Raw genomic sequence first — 24,252 nt, 5'->3', positions numbered from 1 at the left:
AAGCCTCCATTCTTACCGCACTTTCCGTCTATGTGTACTTTCCTATGTAGGGCATCAGCTTTACAAAATGGCGTCGCCACTTTGACATTTGTTGACGTTGTTGACCAGACCAGCTGACGTTGTAGGTTATTAGTGAATCGTGATCGCGTTTCCATTTCCGAATGATTAAATGCCAAATTTGTGCGTAAAACCCGGAGGTGCGGTCACCCCAATAATCGATCAAATCACGTCGAGTATATGCACCTACTGCTCCGATGGTAGTTGAGTCCTTGAGGAAACGGCAGGTATTATGATTACAGTGTGTGGAATTCCATCAATTTCACCGAAGAAACTGTATGTTCTCAAGAATGGATGAAAACACCTGTCATCGAGGGGAGGATGTCCCCGCGGAGGCCTTGGAAGCCTCGGTAGTGTCACCAGGTTTGTCGGGACCTGATCCTGACGCAGGTAAGATGACAAAAGTTAATATTGTAATCGTGCCTTTACAGAGTTATTTTAATACCTGATTTTTCGTAAAAATTAGCATCTCCGGTGGCTGTTCCTGAGTCATCAGCCTTCGAGACTGCTCTAGAATTGCTAAACCGTTCCCAAAGTTCCCCAGGCCCCTCTGAGACGATAGCTCCAGCCCCTCAGCCCTCGAATGCATTGGAACATGAAATTCCTAGAGATCAAGAGCCCCTCGTTCCTAGGGGCTTGATCGGGGGTCCTCCTCGTAGATCCTCCCTTTCCGAAGACAGCAGGCTAGTCAAAATCTCACTGCCAACCAACTCCATTAACCTCATGCAATCGAACGCTCAGTTTCTCAACAAAAGTCGAAACTTTTTGAACTTCATAACTGAAAAATCGACGAATATCATGGAGAAGGCGTTGCTACCCCAGCACATTGCAGCTCGATACAGTGCCACCGATAAAAAACGACTGCAGGACCTGGACGCAGTTAAATTTGGCTCAATGCAGAACATCACAGGGAAAATATCTGAAAGTCCCACCATGAATGGAATGGATAACTCAACTGAACCACCTGCGGATCCGAAAAAAAATGGTGTCTCCTGTCAACATCTGCCTGTCGATTCTGCGTTGAGTAATGGCGAAATTAAGCCTGAATACGATCAGGGGAATGGGGATACCATATTGATTCCCCAGAATTCGGAACTGATGAGGGAGGATAACTGGATTTTAATCGAGAGGATAAAACAGTTGGAGGAACGAAATAGAAAATTGGAGGAGGAAAATAATCCACTCGAAGTCGAAAATCGAGAAAGAACAGTGGAACGTTTAACAACAGAGCTGCGGATGGCGATGATTGTTCAGGATGAATTGAAGAGGGATTATGCTGTTGCTAATAGAGAGAGGGAAAGCATGGTGATGAAATTTGCAGTCGGAGAAAAACAGCTGATTGATACCCAAAGGTGAGAAAAAATGCTTCGCGATTCCCTGATTTTTTCACGTTATACAATACCACTGAGGATCCAATAATAATTCCCGAACATTATCGTAGGTCAAGGGATGCAGCTGAGAGGAAGGTTAAGGACATGACCCGAGACAATGATTCGCTCCAGAGTAAATTGAAACAGGCATTGGGGGAACGCACAAGAATCTGCGGAATATTGGACGTAAAATGCAAAGAACTTGTCGAGTCTCAGAAGGAAGTCGAAAGATTGCGGGAGGACGTCAGTGTCAAGGACGTAAAGCTCAAGTGGTCGCAGACAAAACTCAAAACAGAAATGGAAATGCAGAAGGAGACACAGCAGAAGTTGGACAAAGCGATGGTAAGTCACCCTCCTGACTTTATTATTACGCCTGAAGATATTCGAATATTTTCCAACAAATGTTCCTGTTGTTCAGGCACGAATAAACGAGATGAAGGACGAGTGTGAACAAGTGCGTCGCGACTCCCAGGAGACGATACGCCAGTTCCAACGCTCGGAAGAGAACAAAGCAGTGACTCTGGACCAGCAGTTGAAGGAGCAACAGGCACGTCTCATTCTCGAGCGGCACGTGACGGAAGACAAAGAGATGTTACGATCGCAGCTGGAGAAGGAGGTGGAGTCGTTGAAAAATCGTCAACAAGTGCTCATCGAGGAGAACAATTCCTTGAGTCTGAAAATTCAAGACTTGGAGAAGGAGAGATTGACGTATGAGAGCAATCTCAGTAACCTCAAGATCATTGCTGACCAGAGGCAGAAGGAAGTCGTAGACCTGACAGCCAGAATTTCCCATTTGGAGACAGTAAAACTCCAGCTTATTCACAAAGAGCAATGTCTGGCCTCGAAGGAGGCAGAAGTCGATCGTCTGCGTCTCGTCAATCAAGAACTGCAAACAGACATGGACTGTTGCAGGCAGAGGGAGGCTCACATGCTGGAGTTCACGGAAAAATTGACCGATAAAAATGTCCGGCTTCAATCTGAGTTCACAGCAGTGGAGGCTAAGGCAGATCAGCTCGAGAAGGAGCAGGGACCCCTTCGGGAGAGCATAGCAGGACTGAAGTCCAAGGTCAAGTCGTTGGAGGAGCGGCTCGTCCTCGAAACCAGCAAGAGAGTTGAAGAGTGCGAGCTGCTGGCCAAACATCTTGCTGAGCAGACGCAACTGGCGCAGAATTTGTCGACAAAATTGGAGGATAGCCAGGGAGAAAATTTAGTACTTAAGAGGAAGCATCAGGGCTCCATCAAGGAAATGACTCGAGAACTGCAGCAGTGCCGGAAGAAGCTGGAGTCCTACGAGACATCCTCACCTGCGAAGTCCTTTGATCAAACGCCTAGGACCTCTTCCAATACTTCGTTGAATGCACCTGATCATTCTAATGGGCTCTCATCGTCGGATAACAGCACCAATGGAGAATTGCCTTCGCCTTATAATGATTTGGATAAGAATTCCCTGATTGATCGATTGCTGAAGATGCAGAGGATCAACGTGAGACGAGCAGAGAAACTCGACTTCCTCGAGGAGCACTCGAGGGCTCTCGTCACTGAACTTCAGAAGAAAACTAAAATTATACAGAACTATATTTTACATGAAAATTTTGATGCCATGGGGAGCAATGAACGTGATAGATATAAGGTAGGTTCTGTATCCATCGAACTCATGACTCATACGTTAAATTTCAAGTGCTTCATGCTTTATTTGGGTTCCACGCTTTCGAAAGAATTTGAAGAGTAAGAGGAATTCCGTAAGTGAATATTCAGTACTTAAAAGTGGGACAAAGAAAAAAATGTTTGTCGTTTGTAGCTGATGACTATGAATGCTGTAACCATTTAGTAGCAAAAATCATAAAGATTAATGTCCTTATTTTGTTTCTGAACTCATTAGGCCGAACTAGCCAGACACGGTGGGATAATGGCGTCTGTTTATAACCACCGGGTGTCCGATGACAACATGACGTTGGAATTGTCGTTGGAGATAAATCAGAAGCTGCAGGCAGTACTGGAGGACGCGCTATTGAAAAACATAACGTTGAAGGTCGGTTTCACGTCCATTCGTTGTCCCGATTATTAAAACAAAAATAAGGCACAATAAATAATTGAAGAATGGCTTATATTCTAATAAATATGATATTTTATTCTATCGCAGGACAACATCGACACTCTGGGTGAGGAAATAGCTCGATTATCGATGAAAAATCAGCAGTTACAGAAATCCACAAAGTGATAAAGTATTAAAATAAAGTAACTTCCAAACGAGAAAAAAATCGGGTCTTCACCAGAAGCTACTTAAGAGCGCAGACAGGACGAGAAAAAAGTGTTGCCAGAGCTATTTTATTTGATACCTAATTTATTTTTATTTTTCTTTTATTTTTACCCTTTACTTTCTGAAAATGTATTTTTATATCATGTATGTAACGAAATAGGGACCCAGTGATTTCATATGTACTTACCTTGTGTATAGTTTGGTGCTCTCAATGGTTTATCGTCTGCCCTAGCTCAATAATTTCTCAGAATCTACTTATTTACGTAATTAAAAATTACTGTGCATTCGTTGGCCTCATTGACAAACCCACGACCACTGATGTAATCAGTAGTAGGAAATATGTATATTTTAGGTTGCATTGAATTATAAATATATCTTCATGGGGATAATACGAAGAAAGAGCAATATATTGTCTGTTAAACAATTCATTATTGTTCCTCTCTAATGCACGACTGTTCCATTACTTTGAACCTGTTTTTAGGTTAAATTTCTGTGCAGATTTCAGCGGAGGAATATATTCAATAATTATTATGATGTTCCTCTGCAGCTACAATAATGACAATGACAGTCATCATATCCATTTTACCAACTTTCTTGTCGTGTAGAGTGAATTTTGGGGAAGAAATTTTGGTTGAAAAAATTTTTTCAAGAGAAACACAGCCCTGTCGCCTTGTTTTCATGACTTTTTTTCCATAAGATTTCTACAAATTGGTTACAGATGATCTATTAATTTTCCATCTTATTATTATTTTCTTTTCATTTACATTATACATCAGTACTTAGGACGGTAAAGGCTTTGATAGAAAAATTCAAATAAAAATGTCATACTCTATTTTTGCATTACTCTCATTTTTTTTTCTTAAGCCCCAAAATTGTCATTCAAACGGAATAATGAAAAGACGAAGCAAGCTGTACGAGCTCAGTAAAAACTCTAATCTAAATATCTCTCAAAAAATTTGAAACTGGCATCCGGAGTAATGCCTAATTAGGTTTTTCATTTTCTGTTTACACATTCAATTATTTAAACAACATGTACATTAATCGGCATTACATCTATGCTGTCGTAATCTGCTTCATATTATTTATAATTTTATTTTAAGGTCGATCCAAGGTTAATCGTTCAACTTCCATACATAGTCGCAGTGTAATGAGAAATAGTTTTGAGTTTTAGTTATCTTTCGTAATTGATTTTTCTTGGCGTTTATGCAGTGTGCGTTGCATACACCTAAGACAGTAATTTCTATTATTTTTCTAATGAAAAACTGTGAAAGGGGATATTCTTTTGTACAATGCGTTTTGTTATACACACATATACTACATTTTTTATAGATTTTTACTCTGAGATTCGTTGAGGAGGTTTTTTTTTCAATCTCGAATGGCTGAGAACAATTCTAAAGCTCCACGGGAATTTTTGAGGTTAACCCGGGGAATTTATGACAGCGAGACTAATACCCTTTCTGTTTCACTATTATATCAAGGGTCAGAGGGCGGAGAGGAGTGAGGGTGAGCCAATTGCATCAATCAAGCAAATTAGAAGTTGTAATTGACACTTGGAGAATCAATATCGTCAACTGGTCTCCAGTTTTAGGGAAATACCCAAATGCTCCAGACGAATCCTCGAAAATTTGTGTTAAGAATCTTCTATGAACCCATTCCTTCTTGCAGACTTAGGTAAAGGCTCTTTCAATTAATTAAAAAAAACAAACAAATTTTTCAATAAAAAACGTAACCTAATTTCCAGGATATCCTCGAGTAACAAAACAATTTCAAAGCTCTAATGATTTAGATTTTCAATTTATGGGTTTTCTTTGAAGGAATTAAATTAAAATTGATAACTCTTAATTTACGAATCATTTAGAACGTAACGTGAAAATTAGAGTTTTTATGAAAGGATTGTGGAAAATATTGGACAAAATTGATTGAAAAATAAGACTTAATGAAAAATCTCGCCCATGAGAGTCCTGCGCAGGCAATGCGGCACATACCTCGGTGCGCGAGAATTGATTTTGGCTCAGACGAACCCCTCTCTCCCAACCCCAGACCCCAAGTAATGTCTATAGTAAATCGAGGCCGTGAATCCCGGTGGCCTAGGCGAGCTTTTGAAGGGGTGAGCTTAAAGGGGATCTATCTCCCGAGATTGGCCATTTCACCTCACCCCAACAAAACGATAAACGCACGCAAGTGAACGACTTAAAGTGGATGAATTCTGTGAGGTGCTCCACCCCACACAAATCGTAAAATCAGGATATGAACATATCGTTTAAAGAGACATTCCAAATGCCCTCTGTCTCTTCCCTTTCGTTTTCGTGAATGTTTCAACTGCATTTTTTTTTTTCAACCATTGTTGTCAATTTTTTTCCTCTCTCGCTTTCCCTCTTCTACTGGGGAACGACGAGCGTCCATTTTTCTTCGATTTTTTGTTGGAAAAAAAATACGTGGGAAATACTATCAACGTGCACGTTTCCTCCGGTTATTTATCCGTTTGTTTTGAATATCAGGCACAGTAAGTCAACCTTATTTTGATCTTCAATAGCCACCAGCAGTTTGCGTCGAAATTGGGCGGAAAAATCATTGATTTTGAATTATAATTTTGATCCATTGATCGGCCCTTAATTTCACTGCAGTCTGCCCAATGATTTAATTAATGTAAAATAATGAGTGAACACGTAGCGAGGAGTACAGCATGCTGAAGCGTTAAAAAAATAAAGGACAATTAATTGAGGAAATAAAATAATTGTGTGATATTTTTTAATCAATTTTTTTTTTAGCAAATAATATGGTAATAGCCAGTATAATAACGTATAATGGTTTGGCATCGTTATGGTCTTCCGAGTCTGTACAAACATTTGTATCACTATGAATCGAGGCATTAATTAATAACCTACGTAACTTAAGAAATGAAGAGAAGAGAATTAATTTTTTTTTCCCATCGTACGTGAAAAAAAAAATTATCAACAAATAAAACTACATTCACCTGTACACATTTTTCATCGTTACTTCGCTACGTGATTAATTAATTTCTAATATAAATGACGGATAACGTCAAAACGGAAATTGAGTAATAACAACAAAGTAAAACTGAAGTCGAATGTTTATCGCATAACATCTAATAACGTTTATGAAAAGGGTAGTTGCAGTTTAAAACTTACAATCTAAAAGAGGAAATCAAGGGAATCTTTGTACAGCAGCAACAGTGGACGTTGGAGGGATTAATATGGACCAAATAATTAACAATGGGGGAACAATTGTACGCTGAAGAGGTCAATCAATTGATTGACAGTCTTTGAACAATTTTTTCTACTGAATGATTAAATGAAGAGTTTCAAAACAGCACCATTAATCAACAAATCGATTGTTACAATAATTATCCCTCATCCAGGGGGCGTGGGACCATTTTGGTGATAAAAGAGGCAAATTATATACAATACTGCATCTGGCTCAACAACCCCACTTGACCAAAATTTCTAGCTTAACTTTGATTGCATTGACATTTTCGATTAAAAAATGTGTGATCCTTCCGTTCAAATCAACAATTAATAACAGATACAGCTAGTTTATCACTTTTGAAACAATATTCTTGTTAGATTGCACATTTTAATCTCAACAGGTCGACGAGTTACTGCAGTACTGCCCCACTGACGTTTTTCTACTTAATTTCAATTTCAATCCAAGAGCGATAAATCAATGAGTGAGAAGTAAACGTAAAAAAAGTAGGTTTTGGAGTAAACAAAGTGTATCACAGTATTAACATTGCATCCACAGTTCATTGGGCATGGTGTCAACATTAAAGACACTATCCCTCATCAACGGAATAATAGAAAATAAACTCATTCAAATTTCTATCACCAAGCTCATCATCATCGAACGCTAGCTCCTCGTAAAATCGTTTCTCCCATTTATCGAATTTTCTTTGTACCCAAGAACAATCGATTTTAGTCAAAGTGTTAAAAGAGATTAAAAAAAAAGTAAAAATATATAATAAAGAACGAAAGTTAAACAAATTGTGATATGTTATGTTTGACCAACACTCTGCTGTTCATCGATTCCATTTCCAAGTCCACAAAATTCGGTTGAATTGGCTCAAATAATTCCACCTATGTACAGTTGATGCAATGATTTTTTTCTATGTTTTTTTTTTCTATAAAAAGAAAAATGGTTTTTACGTATATGGCATTTGTACCTTCCCAATGGGTTTCCCACTCGTTAGTAGGCGCATTTAATATATAACTTTTCCATTTCTCAGCTATTTCTCGTTATGTGTTTGGCTCTTTATTAATTCATTAATTTTCTAAATTTTTGTTCCACAAGTTTTTATGTCATCTTGTTTTTTTTCGGTTAGTATGGCAAAGGCACCCGAGGAGAACAAATATTTAATGAGACCAAATTGTTAATTAAATTCCAAAAGAGCGGCCATCTTGTCGACTTCAACGTTATCAGACTAATTAACTTCAGTGATCGGTGATTTTCATTGACGCAAAATCGAAAGTGTTTCTATTTGCCTGTATTGTATGGCTTTCTGTGGTATTTTCAGTTGTTATCCATAAAAAAATACTTCATTATTTGTTGGAGGTAGTGGCAAGAGAAACAAAATTTTCTGTACGTCTGAATTTAATGAGATTAGAACGTCTCATTGATCGAATAAGTGTAGGCTAGGTGCTCTACTTTCTCTCGTTTTTTTTTCTCTGAAGAAGTTCCTGAATTTTAATAATATTAGAACGTCATGTCGATCACTAATTTGAAGTTATGAAAGACGGCCCGAGGTTCTCACGTCAATTTACTCATCTCCAGAAGTACTCGAAGGAAATTAACAAGCAAAAAGTATCGATAATCAACTCTGACAAATTCTGAATCACTTTATTCATCCAATTAAACGATATTTCTGTGCAAAGCGGAGATATAAGTGTAAACGCAATGAGAACAACAAAAAAAAAAGAGATCTACGGTGCACATGAACGCGTAACTATTTGTTTTCCTTTTCTTATCATACGCAGTTTATATACATTGACTCTGAGTTTAACGACATTGAGTTTGAGACGATTTAAGAGTAGATAATACAAATAATAACGTAATAATCAACTCAAAAATTATGGACTACACACAACAGCTAAGCGCGCAATATCTGTATATCAACCAACTTCAAGACAGTAAATCCTCACGCGTTATTTCATTCTCCGTGGCAACGAAGAATTGGCTGTTTTGTCGTTATAACGAAAAAGCAAAACCAATCCACCTATACAATTGATTCAACAATTTGATTATACAAAAATTCGCCTGATATTCTTTTCGGCAATTGTGCTCTACCTTTTTTCCGCTCACTTGTTTGTTCGGTATTTTTTTTTCAGCTCCTTTGAGATCCAACTTACGAATTTGCACGAATCAGTAATGTTACAATTGGCAGGCGCACCCTTTGTCGCAGACGCCGCTAAGATTCTACCTCGACCGTTGGTTAGTCGCTGGCTGTACCACTGTTGCTGAATAGATCGCCGGCGTCGCCTCGGCAAATTGGACAGGTTCGATTTGACTGAAATTTTATTGAAGAGTAGAATTAGGAAATGAAGAATTTAATTTAATGAACAGTTTGGGCAACATTAATGGCGCACTAGTCTTGTCTCACTCTCCTTTTATTTTCTGTGATTTCTGCAATTTTGTTTTTGTTATGATCAGAGGATAAATTGAAGGGGAAACTCTGCTTTCGGCAGATACCTGATGTTATTTAGCTTCGAAATTTAGTTTTTGAATAAATATATTAATTACCCTGAGCCATTTATCAATGCACTTGGCGTGAAACTCGTGAGAGCAGGGTAGAGCCCTCAGCATCTGTGGTGCCTCGAAGTCACACATGCATACAACGCAGTTTGTTTGATCCCCATGTGGATTTTCAGCGTTGAATTTGTACGAACGTAATTGTTCCACCTCGGCTCGCGTGAGACCCCTTGGTTTAGCCTCACCGAGTCTCTCGGCGAGTGAAAGTAGTGCCTCGTAATTTTCGGTTTCAGCGGACTCAGGTGACGATAGCTCAGTTTGACTGTATGGGGACAGTGGTGGATTGCTGAACATGGCTCTGAATTTTGGAAAATGAGAGGAAATGAATTTTTAACATAAAAAAAAATCAAAAAGTTGCGTTAATTAACTAATGACTAAAACTCCTGGTCATTAGAAATGACACCTCAATTCGCTCAATTTGATTTTCATAATTTTTTTAGTCGATCAAATTCCACAAAAGTTCTGAAATCGAAGGGGAAAAATTATTTCGAATTGAGGAAACATTTCAAGAGACTCTTCCCCTGGTTCCAATTAATGAATAGGTCATTAGGCGGGGATTAGGTGGATTTGGCTGGCATTCTAAGTGCAATGCCAGCTAAACCCACAAATTTTATGAAATGTAAGCTGATTCTGGAAGCTATAAATCGTTTTTCACATCGATAATGGCCATTTGGCAATTAATGGGACTTACAAGAAATGAAGGAGTAGCCCGGAGTAACCGCCGGGGGTTCCTAGCCATCTGCTTGTCCTTTGTCTTCGGCCGCCCGTGGTTGCTCTTCGTGTACGTGATTGGAGCATCTCCAGTTGATTACTTCGAGTCTCAGGTAGGAATATTGGTGGTGGTGTCGTGACTTGGGCGAGCGCTGGAGGCGAGTAAGAGTGAGGTAGGGGCATTGGGGGTCCACCGTTTGCCATTTGCCGATGATGTAAATGACTTTCAATCAGCTCCAAATCAACTTCCCTCTGAGAGAAAAAAATATAAATATTTGTAGTTTTGATGTTCTTCACAACTTGAAGTGGGCACTGTTCCCAAAAAAAAACAGGAAATGTGGAAATCAATGGAAAGTAAAAAGAGTTTTTGAATTACCTGTTGTGATAGTTGATGATGGGCTGGATAATGAGGGGCATGGACGGGTGGTGGCGGTGGATGTGCATGTAGGGCAGCCACGGGGCCACCCGGAGGGGTGGGATAGCCCCTAGGGGCAGCACCAATCAGACTGTGGCCTGGGTGACCTGTGGAATAGTGGCCATGATGATGGTGGTGTGGCACCTGCTGAATAAAAAAAATATATATGTATATGTATATATATAAAAATTAATTCAAACATCAAACGCTACAAAGAGAACTGCCCGCGCAGATGCTGCCCTCCATCCAGAAAAAAATTGAGAAAAAGTAGCTCTCAAACGAGTCCGTCTCAATGAACAAATTTTCTGCCCCAATTCAAAAGCGATGAAATTTTGATTCTTAAAATATGGAAAAAAATGTCTCTCCCAGTTATTAACAAAAAAAAAATAATTAATTTACCTGGCAAGAGTGAGCAAAGGCATGTGGCCCAGTGGGGGCATAAATCCCATGTAGTTGGCATGGAATTCTGTACCCAGTTGCTTGTGGATGCCAGATAGGCTCACCACTGACTGTAACCCCAAGACTGGAAACACCAACTTGTCCAACTTCAACGACAACAGGCCCATTTGTACCCTGATTAGGATGATGTCCAGTGGCAACTGGATGATGCGGATGGCTCTGATGGGCATTGTGGAGATTATGGTGGGCACTGTGTATATTGTGACGTCCATTGTGTAACCCATGATGAGAATTATGAATAGTGTGATGCTGTCCGTGTATTCCATGGTGAGAATTGTGAATTGTTGGATGGGAATTGTGCATTCCAGGTATGAATGGATAAGACAGTGTAAATGAGTCGGAATAACGTGGATAACGATTACGTATTGGTGGACTGCCCCGTGTGCTCATGTGATTGCGAGGCGATCTGCGCTGGGGGGCAGGGGGTAATTCCCAGGGGGCGGGATTTGTGTGGAGTGGAGGTGTTGGAGCTGAAGGCGTTGGTTCCTGAACGTCGAGGCCTGGAACTGCTCCGTTCCGAGATATTCGACGACGTTTTCTCGATGGCGATTCACTCTGAAAGGGGGAGAGAGGCATTTCGTGAATCATCAGGGGTGGTCGGAGACGATTTTGGGGACAGGATAATCCGATCAAAGTTTTATGCTACTATTTTAGTTCTTAGAATGATGTTTAAGTTCCTTAATGCATAATTGATTTTTTTTATCAGTAATTTTGACCTTTAACGATTATTCAAGTATTTTTCAAACGACGGATTATACTCAATAAATTGAGGGAAAAAATATAATTTACAAATGTGTCTCCGCATAATTGGAATACAACATTATCAATGTTTGGATCTCCTAATTACCTTTCTTCCGTCGTCCTGACTAGGTTGCCTGTAATATGGCGGCGACGGTTGTATCTGGACTGGACTAAGGGGTAACTGGTTCGATGCTAAAATCAAACAATGGAGTATTAAAATACATTTCACTAATAGAGGAATCATTTGGCGTAATAAATTACCCTGTGTAGCTCTCCGATACTCCATGTCAACTGTACCTGCACCCAAGCTGGGGCTGAGGTTCATAATCGGTCCTCTCATTGTGCTCTCCTGTTATGACATAGATCTATCATTAGCATAACCCTTTTTTTAATAAACCATTGTTTCAGTGAATTTTTTATTGTAGAAAACGTACTTGTCCACAGATGTTTATGCGTAACGGTGGAGTGTTTGTTGGTGGGCCAGTTTGTTCCTGAGAAAAGTGAGACGATGGGAGAGACTGTTGGGGCACTTGTCCTCGTGACTGTTGTCCGTGCTGTTGGGGATTTACTTTGTAACCTGCACTCGATCCACCCACTGCACCGTGATAGACTTCCTTTCCAGAAGGGCCTGAGGACGTACCCACACCCGGACAGTCCCTGATAAATTGTAAAGAATTTTTTGTCATTTTTATAATTATTCAGATACCGAATAGTAAATCGGTAGCGAATGGGTGGCACTGATGGACAACACAAAAACGTTTCTAATCTCTAGTAAAAAAATCACTTGAATTTAGTGCAATTGTACTGGAACTGAAATATTTTTTTATGAATGGAAAAGCTTGAGACATCTCAACAAATAGCACTGTAATTAGTTTTAATGCACAAAGACTAAAAAAGTGTTTCCATCTCTTCGCTCTTGAAATCAGTTTTCTCAATTTTCCCTTTAAAAATTATTTCAGTTAATCACTCAGAGCCCTGCATTCCCTTATTCCACCAGAAAATAAAAACAGTGCATAGTTAAAATAATAGTACAGAGTACAGAGAGAGTATGATGCAAAGAGTCATGTAATGAGAGTTCAAACGAGAGAATAAAAAAATAAGTAACATAATGAAAATATTTTTTCTTCATGATCAGACGCTCAGATGACCGTTAGGAGACCAACGCAAATGCATGCTAAATAACTGAGGTGAGTTATCAGAGATAATAACTACGATGACGTTGATCACGCGTACCGAGTGCATCCCAACCCCCCTCCCCCTTCACCCCGAGGCCTAAGGACACAGCTCAAATGCATCAAAATCGATGGACTTGAAGAGGTAAATAATAAAGTACATATTTTATTTTAATGCGATAACAATTCCGATTCATTTTCAGGTGTAAATTTCCTTTTACAATCGATTGGACGTCACACACACGTCAAACGAATCTAAAATCGATACAATATACAGTAACGGATTTATCAACATCGGTAGGACTGGCTCGAAATCGGCAGAATAAATAATTTTATGTTAATATTAATTTCTGATTAATCTGAAAGAACATTAAATGAATTTTTTGTCAATTATGACGACTGATAAATTTTAGCGGAATAAAGATAAATAAATAATTGCCAAGTTGCAATGATTAAGGAATAGTTGATGTCTAATTACGATTATTAGCTTACACACAAACAAAATATTAAAATCAACATTAATACGCTGTCTAGAAAAAATATTCTGTAAAAAATAATATCAATGCCGATCTCCCCACTGGAAGCAAATTATTTATTCACCGATATAAATAATCGTCCCGGTGATCACCTCACCCCAAAAATGATAACCAAAATGATCACAGTACGTCAGAAAGAGCGACAAAGGGACCTGACTCATCGCCTCTCAAATTCTCAAATTAATGTTAAACAATTAGTGTATGTGTGAAAGCAAATGGTAAAAAAAAACTAATCCTTTACAATAAATAAAGGTTAATGGGAGAAAAGAGAGAGGGGAGTACCCGTTGTGATATCTTGGCGAGGATCCCTGACGATAGGGGTACTCCTTGTACTGCTGGTTAAGCTGGCCGTGCTGTGTGTGCTGGCCGAGGGGATGCCAGCCGGAGCGGCTGTGGGTTGGGGCTGGACGAGTCATAGGCCCCGTACCCGTACCACCACCACCACCGTTCCTGTATCTGCCCTGCATACCCATGCCCCGATGCTGATGATTACCCGGTCCGTTCATTTTATCCTCTCTCTTAGCTCTTTTTTATTTTCACAATCTATCTGCCTCTATCTCTCGCCCCTTTGCCCCTCCGCCAAGGTTTTTTTTTTTTCCTCCACGTCCGAGAGGCGAAGCCTTTTTCCTCCCTATGCCGCTCCCCCTTTCGCGTACACTTCCCACACTCTCTCGGGAGTGAGAGAGATGTGGACGGCTCGGTTGGCAACCCACAGGGCAGAGGAGAAACAGAACTCTGCGCCTGAATTTTCGTCGAAAGTTGACTCTCTCCAAACACTTTTTTTTATTATGTATGGGTTTTTTAACTCTCTCGGGTTGAGCCGGTGATTTTTGGCCTCAGCTGCCGAGGGCCAACCTGACGGGGTTATTCATACAATCATTAACCGTTTGTTAATTCTAAATATCATTAAATGGACTTAGGGCGACGCATTTTTTTAGGTTTATTTATCTTAGGCACCGGTGAGCACGCCCTAGTTTCCAGATACCTTTGCAACTGTCAATGGTGATCTGAGGTGAGTCTGTCTGATTTTCTAAACACGAACGATTAGGACTATAAAAATAATTTTTGTCCTTAAAAAAAAAATTCTCCTTGAAACATCTGAAATGAATTATTAATCTCTGATGATTGCAGCCTTTTCATGGATGCGCGGAGCATGTGGTATTTAAATTGGTATTTAATGAGAAAAATATTGAGTTTTGCCCATCATTTTTCAGGGTTCATGCGACAGACGAGAATTTCTCTTCATGCAGTTTGGAAATTTTCAATGATACAAAGTGGGATGCAGTCTAACAGAGGTACCAACACTCGGGCGATGGAATAATATTAAACAAAAGGGAACTGATGTTTGCAGGCGGAAGGAGCATTTCTCTCTCTCTCTCTCTCTGTATATATATTCTCTCTTCATTCTCGTGGCTCTCCCATCGCGTGTGTACATTTGGGTTAGTCATTCAGAAGGCTTTTTGAGACTACGTTTGGATACTGGGGAGAACTTTCGCGGCCCAAAAATCCGGGGAAACGATTAAGTCGACCGGAATCCGGGGCCCCGTTGCTTTTGGCTAGCAACTTGGTGCCCGTATATTTTTATCCCCCTCTCTCCCATTTATTTCTCACTATCCTCTCCCTCGAGCCGCACTTCCACTTGACGCCCAGTGCGTCTCAGATCCAGTAGACGGGAGAAAACCAGTTTACCTTTAAACTTGACTGGAGTAAAAATAAAATTTTATAAAACTTGATTGAAAATGTCGATAAACTTTTTACAGTCAACGCGGAAATCATTTTCATTAATTATTTTTCATTAGTCTATACACGTGGGAAGTTATCCCATCGGGTATAACATAACTTTTTTTAACTTAAACTCAATTTTCAGGTTTTTAAGTATTTTATAGTAAGCTGAGAGGTTTTTTCCAACGTTATCTGTGTCGAGGATGATTTTTCGATATCCTAACTCGTTTTCCCACGAAGAAAAAAAAAGTTTGAGACATTGGGTGAATATTGTACGCATTCGGCGCCGCAAAGCTAACTTGGCCGATACACGACCGATGATGATAATTAATTTTTTTTGCCAACGACGAGACGGAAATGGAGATGCAGAAATTAATGGAAAACGGTCGTTGCTATTTTTCCCTCCTGAGAGGGGAATTCCCCAGGATTTTTATTATTCTTTCATTTATACTAACTCGCATGCGGGTACCATTTGCTACCCTCACTGGGCACCAGGTATGTGGCTCTAATGCTGGGTAAAGCCGTGAATAAACTGTTGCCTTTTGCCTCATGGAAGGCCCCTAGCATATAAAGAAGGACTTGATAGGCGCCCGGACAGCAACAATAGTCCCTTTCGGGGGATCAGGTAGAGGAAAAATTCTCCCCAGTTTTATAGTCCCTTTGGATTGTCAGAGAATATAAGGGTTTTCCCCAGTTCATGGAATTCAAAATTTAATCCGTCGGTGATGATTTCTCTGGGAATGCACGTTTTCAAATAGGAATGCAAAGATCGATTTCATGGTATAGTAGAGGCTGAGAAATTAGGGGAGTGTCCTGAGTTTTTTTTTTAAATTCCAAGTATAAGACTCTCACAAAGGGCAGACATTTTTGGAATTATTTTTCTATAGACAAATATTTTGGGATTATCTAATCCATTCTAAATCGGGTAAAATTCATTTTAAAAATTTATTAAGACTTAAAAATTAAATTTTAATTAAATTACATGCAAAAATGAATTTCAATGTGCAATTTTGTAATTTCAACGTTAATTTTCAGGCTAATGCAATTATTTAAAGCTGGGAATAATTTTCAGAGGTTTTAGTTGAAATTTAAGGGAAAATTTTCCAACAATAACTCCAGGGAAATCGTAATGCTTGTTTTGAAAGACCATGGAACCTATTCAGTATTTCATTGAAACTTTCTGTGTTGCGTTATCAGTGAAATCGTCTCGGTGATTTCACGCTGAAACCCGGCCGCACGTAGCTGTGCCATTAGTTCTCGCGGTTCGGGCTAAATCGTCTAGCGCGATTCAAAAATGCAAAAAAAATGGGGTGATGAGGGGGCGCGAAAAAATTGTTGAAACGAATGCTAGAGGTACCCGGAGAGAACTATCCAATAAAAACGACGTACCTGCTGCGAATTTTTGAGCGAAATATGACTGGGAAATTTTATGGAGCTGTCAGGGGATTTTCCCCAAAATTTCTATAATTTTCATCTGAACTGGAGAAGAACGTCCGCGCGTATATGAAAATGAGAAGCATTTTTTCAATGTAAAAATACAATTTTTAATATAAACGGAGGAGACTACGAGTTCTGTATTTTTCCAGGAATATTTCTCCTTGTCCAGGAAAACCCGGGGTAATCCTGTCTTCTCTCATGCAGCAGAGAGCCCGGTCCAGTGTGTGAATGAGAAAGGGGACTCTAGGGTACACATTTATTTAGGTATACCGTTTCTTTTATGAGCGATATATACGAGTCTTTTACTTAGGACGCGAAGGCCCAGGTGGAGCGTCGTCGGAGCTCACCACCTGCCTTACCCTCCTACCCACGCGGTGATCGCTCCGTCTACGACATAAGGTTTGCAGCTGATGTTTTCCTCTTTGTATTTTCAATTTTACTGTAAAAAATTCAAACAAACTGAGCGAGATAAAAAAATAGATCAATGAAAATGACCGCGAGCCAGCGCCGAGCGTTTCCGATTTTCCATAAATATCTCAAAATCAAGAAAAGATAGCGAAATTTTTATCAACACCTCTCTTACATTCGCAGATATTAGTCAACTCATCTCGTTCTACCACATCGCCAGTGAATGAATTTGCAACTTTAATTTTTTTTTCTCCCGAATCAATGAATTATTTGTCCGAATCAATTATTGTCCCCCGTGAACGAGCCCTGATGAGACCATTTATTTTCATAAAATCGAATAAGGAGACGAAATACCAAATGTGAATCCCGTCACAGGAACGGCATTTCCGGTGTGGTGTGTGCGTACACGCTGAGCGTACCGATCCATGTTTCTACAGTACATATAGGCCGGATCGATTGTAACTAAACATTAGCATCCGCGTGTTGGTGTCTGTACATAGCCAGCGTGACTGTGACTCCACGGGATATACGGGACAATAGTTGACTGTATTTAAAAAAAAAAGCCCTCATTCTTCGCTTTATTATTTTTTCTCTCGGAAAGCCTCTTAAAGTGTCTTATCGTCTTCTCGCTTATTCACGTCTCTTTACTATTATTTGACCTACTACGTGTATTCGTGTCTGCCTTAATTCCTAAGAAAACGAAGAGACAATCACAAAAAACTAATGTGACAAAGGTTTTTGAGTAAAAACGCATCAAAATTCAAATCTCGACTCACCACCCAGTGAGATTATCACGAATATCTCGGAATCCGAGGAAGATTCCGCTTTGTTAGTTAATACCTTTCTTGATGAAGGAATTGGACACTTAAAAAAATATTTTCCTGCATCTCTCAGATTTCCAGGAATATTCTTCGAGAACTGACTAGTCAAAATTCAACTCCAACATTTTCAGCCTCGCAATCGTATCAAACTTGAGACTCTCACTTTCCACCCTGGACGGGTTGACCAAGAGACTATGAGACCCTGGGAGAGACAGTGAGAGAGAGGGAGAGAGAGATGTGAGACACCCAAGTAACATTAAAGAAAAAAAAATGTGTAACGCTCCCCATGCTTGGAACATTCACGTTTAAAAGGAACTTGGAAGCACTCAGTGTCATTCCCAGCTATCGAGTGCCTCTCATTTTATTCTTCTCCAATAAAAAAAATAAATAAATAAAATCAACGCCTGGGATTAAAATCGTCGCCTACCGTATGGGATAGCACTCCTGCGTTGCCGTCATACCACGACGGACAATAATGATTGCAGTTTAAAGGGCTCCGGAGGATTAACACGGCAAACTCAACTGCGAGAAGAAAAAAAAAAAAAAGTCCGAGGCACAACGCGACACTGACACCCACACACTCACAGGCGTTTATTTATTTCTATTAATTTGTTTGCTTTAATTTTTTTCGCTTATCAATGCGGGCTGCACACACGCGGGATTGTCATTTCAAATGTAATGCCGTCGATCGGGGTGAAGGGTGAGGGGGGGAAGTACTGTAAATGGACGAAATGAAGAAAAAAATCATGAAAAATTGAGCCGACGGCCCGCGCGAGTAACCACACCACACGACAGACTGAAGCAGACTGAAGCCAGCCACTGTTCGCCCAGCTTTCGACCCACTGTATGCCGAGAAGAATACGCGATCGCATAGCGAGGGTAGACGGGCGTGGGGGTAGTGTTAGAATGACGTATCTACTTCCTTGAGCACCCGACCCAGGCAAAATGTCTCGTACAAAAGTCATTTTTATTTTTAGGTTTTTTTTTCAATATTTTTGAATTGTTAAAAACTGTTGGGGAATAGGTCTCTAGTAAAATCATCAATCAGGTTAAATTAATGTAATTGTTTGTCTCTTTTTGGAGATATTTATCAACTACGAAGAAGAAGCTCGAACTGAAAAATATACTGGCAGATTTGACGACCCAAAAAATGGCTCATTAAAATTTCTGGTGATTAGCATTTATATTTTTAGGAGAGTGCGAATAAAAAGAATTAATTTCCAAATGGAAATGACGTTGGACCGCGCCCATGGCTGTCTGACGATCACAACGAGCCCTGCGTCAAGAAATTATCATAAACATATTCCCAGTACTGCACGTGTTCGCAGTGGAATCAGCGCACGAAAGCAAATTTTTTCGAATTAATCTTCACTCGTTTTTCCGCTCTGGCAGCAAAAATTTTTATTCACAATAAGAGAATTCTTTCGCACTCTTATCGACCGAGTGAGTCGATAAAATAGACGGACAGAGCGTTTGTACGCGAAATGAAAAAAAAAATAAACTGAGATAAGGAAAAAAGCGTGTGTGGAATTCAAAACTAGGTTTCTCGGACATGGAGTTGGATTTTTCTCCAGGGGAGGCTGGAACATCAGTTACCAGATGTTTTCTACTCTTCGTAGTTCAACACATGCACACCCGGGGGAGAATAAAAAGTGTTAAAATGATCCACATCAAAGTATACATTAGTTTCCCACGTTAATGATAAGAGCAAAAGCCATCGTCGAAAATTCACCGATGGGAAAATAATTTTATCTATTCACATGATACCCTGGTTCCGAGTTCCACGCAATCTCCGTTGCCTCATGCGTGATATAATAAAAATAATGACTAATTATATAGGGCAGTGGCCGATCTAGTGAGCAAGTCTATTCGTCTACTAGAAAAAAATCCTTTTTTATTCTCTCATATGATTTTTTTGGCTTTTAAAATGCCATTTTCTTTCGAAACATCGACGTGTGTCCGAAAAATCACTTTTTCGGACAGCGCGATGAAAAAGTCATTTTTTCTGCCCGACAATAAAAAACTTTACCTCAGTCTAATTGATGTTTTTAAAAAACTGGCATCATCAGTCCTAATTACTCAACTCTATTGAGCCCTTCTCTACCTGATTATAACAAGAAATTAAGTAATAAATCCGAAATTTCCTCTAGATTCATTTAATTGAATTTTCCCTTCAACTCCGACTCCATTCAAATTGTATTGTTTCAGGAACGCGCGAGAGGGAAATTCAGAGTATTGAGTCTCTCGTGGTGCATCCGATGGGGACGGTATCCCCTTATCAGTTGAAAAATTTGTGAGCCGTTGAGGGAGCGAAAGCCGAGGGGATGCTTCGACAACTAGAGGGGGCGTCCGATTAGGGTTTCCGTGTGGATATAACAACGAGACACATGCAGGGACGTACCTACTACCGGAGCACCATAATTTCCCCCCAAAAAAAAATGATAATTAATTTCCATGTGAGGTGAGGGGGGTGGAGTGGGTTGACTTCTGCTTTTATCGCATTGACAAATGTCCGAAATGAGGAAATATTTAGTGTTTCGCCAGACAGTGAAATTCTGAATGTCAAATTGGAGTTCTCCCTCCCCTAATTTTTGAAATATTCAATGAAAGAGGTGGACGGACTTTTCATGGCTCGAAAATTTCAAAGACTCATTTGCCATAAATTATCGAGCTAATGAATTTATTACAGCAAACTAATCTTGAAATTGCCGCCGTCGTTGTGGCAACGGAGCGAACGCGTCGCCAGCTTCAGACCGATCTCTACATTTTAATAAAAAATCTTATCGTCCGTAAAGTGACACTTTTGCTTCCTCACAATGGAGAGTCGCACTTTTTCAGACCAGTGACGAAATACCCATGAACCAAGACAATATATATTTCTCTCCTGATGAAAACCAAAGGATAAATCAACTACAGGTTGCGTTTCTAATACAACAATGAGCACAAAAGCCAGGGACGTGTTTGAAAGTGTACGATAAGAAGTTGCGACACATTCGGCGCATGCGTCGCCCGTAGTGTAGAAGGCATGACCAACGGTATTATCTCGACAATTGTTAAACTACTCATTGTCGGTATCTCTACAAATGTTTTTCTTTTAAATCATTAGAACCGGAAACCCCAATTTTTGTTCGTCAACTTATTCTCCGAGTTGTTTTTTGACAAACTTTTTCACTGATAAACTGGGCTTTTTATTATCACCCCATGTTATTGACAATCACATAGAGAATACATGCCCTTATGTACGCGCTCATGGGACGCTACTGCGCACTAGTTCGTCGTTTGATTCACCCCGACCTATCGACAGTCGCTGAACAAATTTTTTTTTCAAAATGCATATAAATAATAGAAACATCTGTGGTGTATGGGAATACACTGAAGTACATTAAGGTGATTTTTTATTTATTACTCAGTGCGAAAAACTGACTTTCAGTGGAGGTGAATTAATTTTCTTCCCACATTGTGATTAAAAAAATAGCTCGATACACGTGGGAAAAGTACATTTATTCCACACGCGTAGCGAAATGTATTATTTCATGACAAAAAAAAATGAAAAAAGTGCTTGCACTTGCTATTTTTTTATAAAAAATACAAAATGTCACATGATATTTAATTCAATCGTCTTTTATTATTAAGGAAGAGGAGTAATTGTTACAAAAAATTTTACAGCGATTTCAAAGTAAATAATAAAAATGTGGGGGAGTGGAAGCGAGAAAAAAATACAGCACCAGGCGATAATTGGGAATTTATACATTGTGATTAATTACAGCATTTGATATATTAATTTCATGTTTTTTTTTTACATTTTAGGATGAATAAACAGTATTCATAAATGCATGCGTATTTAGCTCATTCGTAAACAAACCTGTGGACCTAAGGTACAATTGCATTAAAGATGTAATACCATTTAATGAAAAGTAAACATTATTAATAACTTCCGGAACACTAGACTTTTGTAATGAAATGGAATAAGCGAGTGACTTTAGGTCAATTGTTTAATTTTTTTGATTAATTCTCTCGAGCAACAACTAACAAAAATTCATTGCTATGTGAATCATCTACGGTATCTAGGAACTACGTCTTCTTATTCCAATTAATTACAGAAATAAATACTCCCAAAATGAATGAGTAAAAATTAAACATGAAAATTAGAACTTCTCCAATGGATTTTACGTTTTTTTTTGAAATTTCCATCCAAAATATTCTACAAGTTTTTATGGCTTGTTTCAACCAGCTCGTGTTTCCCCGTATCCATAACTTCCCCAAAGCTTCTTTTTAAGTTCTGAGAAATTTTTTTATTTTTTAAGCAAGAAATTCATTGTTGAAGACAAATTTGAATTGAAAAAAAATCAAATATTCTCACTCTCATTACAAATTAATAATTGGAATTCTCGAGAAGTTCTAGTTTTCTCAATGAAATATATTTCAAAAATAGTTGCCTGATATCAACTACAAAATAATGTTCATTGACAAACTAACAATCAAATTGCAGCAAAAGGGTCAATAAATTCGAGTCGTCCCAACTTGTTGTTGAGTTTTTGAAGTATATCTCGAAATGGAAGGACAATAGCATAATTTTTGTTAAAACAATTTCTGTAAAACTCATTTCGCTCTATAAAAAAGGTTCTAACGAAAACTATGCCATCGCCTTTAATTTACCTAATATTCATCAAAGAGCAGTTAAACCCAGGAGTGGCCTCGACTGGATCTCACTCCATAAAACGTAATTTTCAGTCAGCGTAGTCATTTTGTAACCGGTGATAATAAAGAGAAATATAAAATATACATAAATATCTATATAAAGCACTGGGTGATGCGTAGAGTGAGAATACAAGAGTTATTCATTAGCAAAATCTTCACATATAGTTTCTTTATTCGACAAAAGATATTGGCAAAGCCCAGCCACCAGTCGTGAAAAAACTCCAGGGGAGAGGGAGGGTTTTTTGTCTAGCCAAGCGAGGATCGAGAAGCATTATAATAATCTCTCTCCCTCAAACATACAGAAAGGGCACTGAAAATAACACGAAGACGAGCATCATTAATTTCTCAATTAGCAATGAGAAAAAAATTATCACCCAACGATTTCGTTGAACATGACCTGAAAAGACTATTGAAAAATCGCCAAAGCTGACGTTAACCAAAAGGCACGTATTCATAAAACGATTCTTTTTCAATAAACAACTGAACAATTAACCTAAATATTAGAATGGACAATGCTCGCCTACCTGTGTCTTGTGTCTCTAAATATTTCGCAAAATAAATTTAAAAAAAAAATCAAGCACCCACGCACTGAATACGACGTAATTTCATCAGTTGGGATTACAATTGGCGACGGAATCATTTGCTGGAGACAAGGCTCAGACAAATAAGGGGAAAATCTAGCGAGAACGTCCGATTGTCTGTTGTTAGGATGATGGTCAGAGGATTAGGGCACCACTCATTACGCCAAACAGTGAACACACCATTATTGTTGGGGGAAAAATACTTAATATGCGTCTGTCTCTGTCCCTCACTCTGTCTCGACCCCACCCATACCGAAACACTGCTTGTATACAATCCCCGTCTGTGTCTCTGTCTTTCCATCCATTTATGACCCCCCCCCCCCTCTTAACCCTAACACCTTGAGGTTACCTCGTGCGTCACGTTTTCCGTTAAATAAATAATTTTTTCATGTAAATTGTATTAATTGTCCGACAAATTACACGATTTTAATCAGACTTAACCTGAACACTGGACTCGCCAAATACGTAAACAAAGACTCCATGTCATTAGTCACCACCAAGGGGTAAATTACATTTTCAACAACACGAATTAATCGTCAACTGCTGTCTCGCGTTATTTTTTTACGATTTCAACTCTACCAAATACCAAATGGATAAACAACTGAAAGAAACGGATGTCTCGTGTTTTTTTTTTTTACAGTACCTCACTGTGAACCACTGTTCGTGCAAATCCGTTTCTCTGTTGTTTGTCGGTTCCTGGCGTCTCCTTGAAATCCCTCTCTCCCTCTCTCACTTCCTCTTGTCAATTTTTTTCACCTCTCCATTGTCAAATTGTTCCCGTTGATTGTTTATTCACCAATTGTGGGGGCTCAGCCTGAACGAAAATAAAAATGAAAATTAATAAAAAATGAAGGCTCACTTGGGCATCTTTTGTGTGAGAAAAATAAGGGAGAGAAGGAAGGAGAGATGGACCCCGACAGTGCTGCCACTGAAGTGTTTGAGGCACCTGTGGTGAACGAATGGAAGAGAGCGACACTGGCCATCAGCCAATAGCAGAACAGATTTGATACGATCGTTATAAACACGTCGATACACGCAAAAATTTTTACATTTTCAATTAAAAGTATCATCTAATCCCCCAGAGACGAATATTTCTAGACATAT

At 39.2% G+C, this 24,252-nt stretch overlaps 2 protein-coding genes and 1 long non-coding RNA gene across 9 annotated transcripts; 2 read left to right on the top strand and 1 right to left on the bottom strand.

Moving 5' to 3' along the window:
- The first annotated feature begins 57 nt into the window (after window positions 1–57).
- Window positions 58–4,112, top strand: LOC135168512 (coiled-coil domain-containing protein 186). 3 transcript variants are annotated; one of them, XM_064132781.1, is made up of 8 exons: window positions 58–284; window positions 347–447; window positions 524–1,409; window positions 1,499–1,769; window positions 1,846–3,057; window positions 3,143–3,166; window positions 3,307–3,456; window positions 3,568–4,112. In XM_064132781.1, the coding sequence occupies exons 2-8, from the start codon at window positions 348–350 to the stop codon at window positions 3,643–3,645; spliced, it is 2,721 nt and encodes a 906-aa protein (XP_063988851.1). In that variant the 5' UTR covers window positions 58–284; window position 347; the 3' UTR covers window positions 3,646–4,112. The 3 variants fall into 3 exon arrangements, with proteins under 3 accessions (XP_063988851.1, XP_063988850.1, XP_063988852.1); XM_064132780.1 differs by having other exon boundaries at window positions 58–447; XM_064132782.1 differs by lacking the exon at window positions 3,143–3,166 and having other exon boundaries at window positions 59–447.
- Window positions 4,113–6,401: 2,289 nt separating this feature from the next.
- LOC135168513 (E3 ubiquitin-protein ligase RNF38) lies at window positions 6,402–24,073 on the bottom strand. Of its 5 annotated transcripts, none has more exons than XM_064132784.1 (10): window positions 23,792–24,073; window positions 13,764–14,336; window positions 12,208–12,430; window positions 12,035–12,122; window positions 11,880–11,965; window positions 10,973–11,587; window positions 10,535–10,720; window positions 10,139–10,410; window positions 9,439–9,745; window positions 6,402–9,205 (listed from the first exon to the last, which is right to left on the bottom strand). In XM_064132784.1, exons 2-10 carry the CDS (start codon window positions 13,985–13,987, stop codon window positions 9,131–9,133), a joined length of 2,076 nt encoding a protein of 691 aa, XP_063988854.1. In that variant the 5' UTR covers window positions 13,988–14,336; window positions 23,792–24,073; the 3' UTR covers window positions 6,402–9,130. The 5 variants fall into 5 exon arrangements, with proteins under 5 accessions (XP_063988854.1, XP_063988855.1, XP_063988856.1 ...); XM_064132785.1 differs by lacking the exon at window positions 23,792–24,073 and adding an exon at window positions 23,092–23,785; XM_064132786.1 differs by lacking the exon at window positions 23,792–24,073 and adding an exon at window positions 18,297–18,707 and having other exon boundaries at window positions 10,535–10,717.
- On the top strand, window positions 9,055–13,636 carry LOC135168520 (uncharacterized). Its single transcript, XR_010300052.1, has 4 exons — window positions 9,055–9,194; window positions 12,218–12,440; window positions 12,909–13,090; window positions 13,149–13,636. It is a non-coding gene; the product is annotated as an uncharacterized LOC135168520 (long non-coding RNA).
- Window positions 24,074–24,252: the final 179 nt, after the last annotated feature.

This window comes from Diachasmimorpha longicaudata, chromosome 13 (assembly GCF_034640455.1).
Source record: "Diachasmimorpha longicaudata isolate KC_UGA_2023 chromosome 13, iyDiaLong2, whole genome shotgun sequence".
NCBI classification, from domain to species: domain Eukaryota; kingdom Metazoa; phylum Arthropoda; class Insecta; order Hymenoptera; family Braconidae; genus Diachasmimorpha; species Diachasmimorpha longicaudata.
The sequence above is the reverse complement of the archived record's forward strand: the minus strand, read 5'-3'. Positions and strand labels throughout refer to the sequence as shown.

Excerpts from the sequence above, each read along its gene's own strand:
- LOC135168512 (XM_064132780.1), top strand. The coding sequence starts at position 336 with ATGTTCTCAAGAATGGATGAAAACACCTGTCATCGAGGGGAGGATGTC. Across the intron at positions 448-523 it reads GGGACCTGATCCTGACGCAG|CATCTCCGGTGGCTGTTCCT; the intron begins GTAAGATGACAA and ends CGTAAAAATTAG. Across the intron at positions 3,457-3,567 it reads TGAAAAACATAACGTTGAAG|GACAACATCGACACTCTGGG; the intron begins GTCGGTTTCACG and ends ATTCTATCGCAG.
- LOC135168513 (XM_064132784.1), bottom strand. The coding sequence starts at position 13,987 with ATGAACGGACCGGGTAATCATCAGCATCGGGGCATGGGTATGCAGGGC. Across the intron at positions 10,411-10,534 it reads ATCATCAACTATCACAACAG|AGGGAAGTTGATTTGGAGCT; the intron begins GTAATTCAAAAA and ends TTTTTCTCTCAG. Across the intron at positions 9,746-10,138 it reads GGGCTACTCCTTCATTTCTT|AGCCATGTTCAGCAATCCAC; the intron begins GTAAGTCCCATT and ends TCCAAAATTCAG.